Below are 7,673 nucleotides of genomic sequence, written 5' to 3' on the forward strand. Positions count from 1 at the left end.
AGAACGAATCCGGAGGGAAATTCTTTGTTGTTCTACAATTTTTCTACAAGAGTAAAACTGTCTTTAATGCTGGCTTCGCTTATGGGCAGACTTTTATGTAAAATCTTTTGTAAGAACGAAGCTAGATCATACAGAGGGGTGTTAATGGAGGACACAATGATTCTGAGTGGGCAGTTTGGTTTGTGGATTTTTGGTAAACCATATGCCCTAGGCAAAATGCCGTCACTGACATATAGTGAAAGATACTCCCGTTTTGTGATGTACTTTTTATTTTTCCACCGTGTAAGGTGGGAAACAAGCGTTGAAATTATTTTACTAGTAGGATTTTTGTCAATAATGGAGTAAGTGGTATCGTCTCCTAATAAAGTATTCATTTTGTACATATAATCAGATTTTAGCATAGCTACTGTGGTATTGCCTTTATCTGCCCTTGTGAAAATGATCTCAGGGTGGTAACGAACAAAATTATTAGTTTCTTTGACGCATCCGCGAAATCGACCAACGGGGTGTCATTAAATCAGATGCTAATGGTAGGACCCACCATTCAAGCTAAACTGCCTTTACATCTGATACGATTCCGGACATATAAGTACGTCATCACCGCGGACATAGTCAAAATGTATCGTCAAGTGTTGCTACATAAAAACGATCGACGATACCATCGAATCCTCTGGCGTAGGTTCAAGATGGTGGAGACGTTTCAAATGAACACGATTACTTTCGGCTCCGCCGCCTCTGCATTTTCTGCAATTTGATCTGTACACCAGCTCGCGGAGGACGAACAACACAGATACCCCAGGGCCGCCGCGATTCTTAAAGAGCATTTTTATGTCGATAACTTAATATCCGGCGCCAAGACCATCGAAGACGCGCGAGCAATTAGAGACGAACTAATCGCATTATTATCCCTGGGCGGTTTTCCCATTAAACAATGGGCATCTAACAACGAACGCGTCGTCAATGATTTATCAACTGACGAGCTGCACGCGGACTTCGTACTAAATCTAGATCGTTCGTTGAAGACATTAGGTATGACATGGAGCACGCGCGATGATAAAATCTGTTATTTAGCTCATCCGATTACGATTACCGGGAAGATAACAAAACGAAGCATCTTATCGGAAATCGCGAAAATCTTCGATCCGCTGGGATTATTGGGTCCGATCGTATTACACGCGAAAAAATTCATGCAAGACGTCTGGCGGTGTACACTGCAATGGGATGAATCCGTCCCGCAACATATATATACACAGTGGTCGGAATTCGTTCGGCAACTAGAGTCAATGCAACGGATTTCTTTCGAACGTAAATTGTTTATAGAAGATTACGACAACATTCAATTACACGGATTTTGCGATGCTAGCAACGCCGGCTACGGAGCATGTCTGTACATACGCTCAAGGAATAAACACGGGAACGTTATCAGCAGATTATTATGCGCCAAATCTCGAGTCGCTACTTTAAAAACTATCACTATCCCACGGTTAGAACTTTGCGGCGCGTTATTGCTAGCACGACTCTATCGCGAAACCATTGGCGCATTAGAGATAGCATTTGACAAGAAGGTTTTCTGGTGTGACGCGCAAGTCGTGCTTCACTGGATAGCGACATCACCTCACTTGCTCAAAAATTACGTAGCAAATCGGGTAGCAGAAATTCAAGAAATAAGTAGCTCCATCGAATGGCGATACGTACGAACAGAAGATAATCCGGCCGACGCGATTTCGAGGGGTCAATTACCCCATGCCTTTCTGAGAAATCAATCGTGGCCTGTAGGGCCCTCGTGGCTGATTAAAGACGAAGGTGAATGGCCTAACGAGAGCACGCGAATAATCGAAATACCCGAATTAAAGGAAAACACATGCTTGTTAACCACATCTATCGACATTGGAATACTCGAAAGGTACTCCTCTTATTCCAAACTACGCAGAATCGTCGCGTATTGTCTTTGATTTCGTCCAACGAACAAATACACTGAGTCGATATGCGCGAGGGAAATTAACGAAGCTGAAATACGGATTCTAAAAATTTTTTAAGTTGCTCATTTTCCCGAAGAAATCAAAGGAATCAAAAACAAGAATCTAACAAACCGAAGTAAAATTATTAATTTAAACCCGTTTTTAGATGCCGAAGGTTTAATTCGCGTTGGGGGACGTCTTCAAAGATCGAATCTAACGTTTTCGCAAAAGCACCCGATTCTACTCCCAAGCCGACATTGTTTAACGGACAGTATTATCCGCGAAATTCACGAGACACATTATCACGCGGGTATTCAAACCACGTTGTACATTCTCAGACAGAAATTCTGGCTACTCGATGGCCGGAATCAAGTCCGGAAAGTCATACGCGCCTACAAGCGCTGTTTTCGATTCAGCGCCGATGCGATCGAATATAAAATGGGAAATCTTCCGCCGGTCCGTATACGCGAAGCTATTCCATTTGCTAATACGGGTATCGATTTCTGCGGTCCGTTCTACATTAAAGAGAAGAAACACCGTAATCGAACACGAATTAAAGTTTACATATGCGTATTTGTATGTATGTCAATAAAGGCAGTACACCTCGAGGTCGTAAGCGACTTGTCCACCGACGGTTTTATTGCAGCATTACGACGATTCGTCGCGAGACGTGGGCTGCCAGAGCATGTCTACTCCGACAACGGAACTAATTTCGTAGGCGCGAATAACCAATTAAAGGAATTATACGTTTTACTCAACTCCGAGGAACATAAAAACCTCGTAAACAGGTATGCGAGCGAACGCCGCATAACGTGGCACTTCATACCTCCAGCAGCACCACATTTTGGTGGACTGTGGGAGGCCACAGTATAGCTTTTTAAACATCATTTCAAACGCGTAGTCGGAGATTCTCTATTTACGTTCGAAGAGTTAAATACATTCACCATCGAAGTCGAGGGCATTCTAAATTCCAGACCAATCACTTCCCTCTCCACCGACCCGAACGACCTACTCGTGTTAACTCCTGCTCATTACTTAATCGGCAAACCACTAACCACCCTTCCGGAGGGTGACCTGTCATCTGTTCCAGCCAATTGGTTGTCTACCTGGCAACACATTACAAAGGTACGACAAGACTTCTGGGCACGCTGGAACCTCGAATATCTAAACGAACTCCAAATGCGTAACAAATGGACCAAGGATAGACCAAAGCTCGACATTGGGACAGTCGTGCTTATAAAGGACAAAAACACCCCGTGCACGCACTGGGCGCTGGGCAGAATCACAGAACTGCATCCGGGCACGGACGGAATTACTCGAGCAGCTACTGTCAAAACTGCGGTCGGACAAATGAAAAGAGCTGCCAATTGCCTGTGCCCATTGCCGATCGAACAGCAATTATGCGACACTCCCTCACAAGCGTAAAAATACCTACGGTATAGCGATGTACATCCTAGTCGATGCGAGACCAAAATGTAAACATTTCATATTTATCATTAGAAGCAAATAAGCACCTCCATTACGTTAATCACATTTTTGTTCATAAGCGAACGCGGTCGTAAAACTGCTCAGGACAGTTGATCGCTACCCTCTCAACGGGGGGAGGATGTTGCGTAGCATCCGAAAGGTCGTGCACGACATGCGCATTAATATATAGAAAGGCATGTACACATACATGTGTTGCATCTAAGAGAGACGGACCTCGGACGCACAGTTGCACACACGTGCACATGTATGTACATATTATCTTGCACCTTTCGTGATGCAACGGCACCATGTAATCGTAATGAAAATCATAGACGCACGTCTTGGATATCTCGAGAATGCACATACCGACGTAGATGAGTTTGTTCAACCTCACCTGAAGCCTGCGCAACTCAACGGCGATCAGATCCTCCGCGAAGACGCTTCGACTGTGAAAATTCGGTTTCGCGATCATCGCCTCCGTGCCGTATCTCCCATCCCAACGCGTCACGAGACGCACGTTGACGTGATCTCGCACGTTTTCCATGGTCTTGCCGAATACCGCGTTGTTCATTAATTTGTAAATTTCTCTCTCGAAATCGTTGCTGGCGCGAGCTCTGAATCCCGTATTGAGCTCTATGTATCCGCGAAGCCACGGAGATTGCGCGAATCGCAGCGCGCGGTGAATCTTCGTGACGCGCAATCCGTATCGCACGCATTGCTGTAGATTACGGTAGTGCAGTACGTAGCGCGACTTATCGCGTAGAGTGGCGAAGAGTTTATCGCATCGTTTTCCGGGAGGCTTATCGCGCGTCGGGCAAAACGGAAGGTCAGCGTGAGCGTCGTGGAGTTCGCGTGGATACGCAAGGTCGACCTCCAAGATGTAACCGATAGCGGAATCTAACGTCACGGACATTACGTCGAGATTCTTCGCGTCGTCGAACCATTGAAACTCCGCGTACGGCAACGGTTCGCATATCGCCCAACCGTACAGATTGTTCACGTCAAAGTACATGAGATACGTCGACGGTTGCGAAGAGTCGTGCGATCGCATGTATTTGTTGTTGGCTCGCGCGTACCTGTTGGAGCATTGACTCAGACCGCCGCGGATACCGCGCTCCACGAACATTACCATGTCAATGTCGGTGAGCAATTCGAATCGCACCCCAATGTACTTCAATCGCGTTCCACGTGTATCCCGGTAGGGTGTAGTAATGCGTGGGATCCAGTCCATAAATGTCGATACAGGTGTTGCGAAAATTTTCGAAGATATCCGCTAGGAGAAGCACGTCCGTTTTAAGATACAGATCACTGTACTCGCCGAAATTTCCCACGCGAAAACAACGCCAGACGTTCCGCGCGTGCTCGTAATCGATCTCGGTCGCAGTCTCGCCGGTCAACGAACTGTAAAAGGCCTCGCGCGGCGGTAATTCAGTCACCAGCAACTTATTGAAGCCGTCGACGTACTCGTACGGAAATACACCTTTACGCGTAAGCAGGTTGAAATCGCTTTCGCTCAGTTCTGAAAATTCCGAACGCATGATTTTCAGCTTGTTTCTATTGAGATACGACGCCAATTTCTCGAGGCTGGTGCTGAAAAATTTGTACGAATCCACGAATCGCAACTTCGTGCAGTTTCCCCAGTTAACGCCTTCCCTTACATTCTTCGTGAACGATATGTACGTCTCTTTGGTGAGCGGTAATAAATTGATGCTACCCTCGAAGCTGTTAGTTATATCCTTGATAATAAAGTGGGGATCGTAACCGGACAAATTGTGAAAGAACACAGGAATAACGTACGAGTCTCTATAATTTAGATTGCAGCGCGGATGCGCGGGACCTCTAGAATGTTCGGTCAAGTGACAGTGATCGCGCACGCGTTGATCATGCGATTCGAACGGTCACTCGCATATGTGGCAGCTCGTCGCGCTCCAAAAATTTCGTGTCTCGTCCAGCGTGAGCTCCGCCATGGTCACGTTCGTCATGAGTATCTCCTTCGCGCGATGCGCGATAACGTTGAGCTCGTTGACAAACCACGACACGCAATCCTCGCCGCGACGAAATCTGTACGCGGGTGCGATCTCGTCGTACGAGCTGCACAGATAGTATCCCACGCTGAACGCTTTGTGATGCTAATAGGGGTATCTCTTGGCGTTATCGTTGTCTATCTCTTCTTTTTCCAACACGCATTCCAGATCGGCATACACCACGAAGGGAAGTCGCTCCTTCCTACTGTGATCGCGAAAAGACAGCCATTTGTCGTCGTCGTTCGGAAGAACGATGGCGCAGTCGTTCATCTTTCCGCAGTCGACTCTGTGAACGGACAATTTCTCGCTCGAGTAAAAGTAGTGTAGGCATCTGAAAAAATATGTACGATTGTTTCATTCCACATACATCTGATTTGCGCGACTCTTTTTTTTATACCTACCGATCGCATATATACTTCATGTTCTTACTCCTGCTTAACTGAAACCCCACCAATCGCGACAGATTCTTTACCCACACGAAATGACCGCCGTTTGAGTTGTTTCGCGAATCTGACAGATACAACAGATTGACATGACTGTCTTTCTTATCATCGGTCAGCTTTAAAGGAGCGATCTCGTCGTTCCGTTCCCTCCGCTGAATGGTGAAAACATTGACGTTGTTGAGTCGTTCGAACCTCGAAATTTGCCTCAGAGTCATAGGAAACTCGATCCCTTCGAGATTCAGCACCGTCGCGTAATAGGGATACGATCCGCATCGTTCCGGGTGCCGCTTAGCAGGATACAGAGCGGCGATTACCGCCCACGCGAAACACGCGTTGTCGTTTGAATGGATGTTGATTACCGCTTTTTTCATCTTTATCCATCGCGGTATTTTAAACCAACATCCGGCATGCATGAGATTGCACTTGTTCACGTTCACCATCAGGTTAAATATACGCGACAATGCCCAGCCACTGTCGCGTTCCTGAAACTCATTCAGACCCGCGAGAGTGGCATCGATCACGTATCTATCGTACCACTCTCGCAAATTGGACGTAGAAAAAAGTCGACGATTTTTCGTAACGATGCTTTTGACGGCAGTTTGAGCTCCCGCGACGAACTCGCCATTGAAAACTGTGTTGACCTTCAAGCACGCGTGTCTCTTATGATTGACGCTTACTTGTTCGAGCACCGTGTCCCTCGCGTCCTCGAGAAATAGTCGTGGAACGACATGATTCCAGTTTATCACCGCACCGGTCAGTACACGACTGTCGAAAGCTGTCTCGATCTCCGTCCACAAAAATCCTCTGCTCGGTTCGCCGTGACCGGCGCCCACCTGCGCGAAACGTTGACGCAAAGCGTTTCTCGCTTCTTCCAATCGAGCCACTCGAGCGATAAGAGAGTTCAACGTTCCGGTGTACGTCGGGCGAGGTTTCTCTCGGCATCTCTCTCGCAGAGACGCGAGACGCTCTTCGCATCGGTCCCACTCGCGATACGCGTCCAACGAGTCGACACCAGTCGCGAGTTCAACGAGATGGCGATCCTCCTCCGACATTTTTTTTATATTTAATTGTCACAAACTTCAAACTGACAATTTAATTGCGCGAGGATTAGCGTTCTCTCGCGCTTATATAGCGCCCGCGAGAACCGAGCAAACCCCGATAACGATTCAACGGCGGATGTACGGGGTGAATAGGTCAGCAAATAACCGCGCAGCGTTTCTTGGAATAACTTTTGACAAATAACCGCGATCACGCGTCTCGCGCATGTCGGTGGCGTGAATAAACGCGCGGAAACGATGTTTAGCGGTAAATGTTAAAATATAAAATTGTGCTAGAAAATTCGCGTTGTCTCGCGCTTATCGCTCGGCGTATGTAGGGGTCAATAGGGCAGCAGATAACCGCATCACGTTTCCTGTAATAATAACTTTGAGAGGTTACCGCGATCACGTGTCTCGCGCTCCGCCGCGCGAGAGGAAAAATTCAGTGTGGCGCCCCTCGCGGCCCCCCTATCCCCTCGCCCACCGCTCAACGGAGGGGCGGCACCCGTCTGCCGACGCCATCCCCTCGCCCACCGCTTACGGCGGCCCCCACGCGTTCTGCTTCGTGCCCCCGACCCGCCGCAATTGCCTCATGTGGGTTGAACCCCCTACAGTATGCCTACTTACTTATATTTTAGTTGCAACCAGAACGCAAAGGAATTTGAGTACTCAAATCAGAATCCACAAGTACGATTATTGTTTATTTCACTGCCTCGCAGAATCGTGTAGCTAAGGTCACTCTTT

General features: G+C 47.4%; 1 protein-coding gene across 1 annotated transcript; it reads left to right on the top strand.

Annotated features, from left to right (window-relative positions):
* The first annotated feature begins 336 nt into the window (after positions 1-336).
* On the top strand, positions 337-3,383 carry LOC139818291 (uncharacterized). The gene is made up of 6 exons (XM_071786911.1): positions 337-341; positions 449-629; positions 768-1,029; positions 1,321-1,903; positions 2,297-2,496; positions 2,860-3,383. Exons 1-6 carry the CDS (start codon positions 337-339, stop codon positions 3,381-3,383), a joined length of 1,755 nt encoding a protein of 584 aa, XP_071643012.1.
* The last annotated feature ends 4,290 nt before the right edge of the window (positions 3,384-7,673 follow it).

The sequence above is a fragment of the Temnothorax longispinosus genome, chromosome 8 (genome assembly GCF_030848805.1).
Source record: "Temnothorax longispinosus isolate EJ_2023e chromosome 8, Tlon_JGU_v1, whole genome shotgun sequence".
NCBI classification, from domain to species: Eukaryota; Metazoa; Arthropoda; class Insecta; order Hymenoptera; family Formicidae; genus Temnothorax; species Temnothorax longispinosus.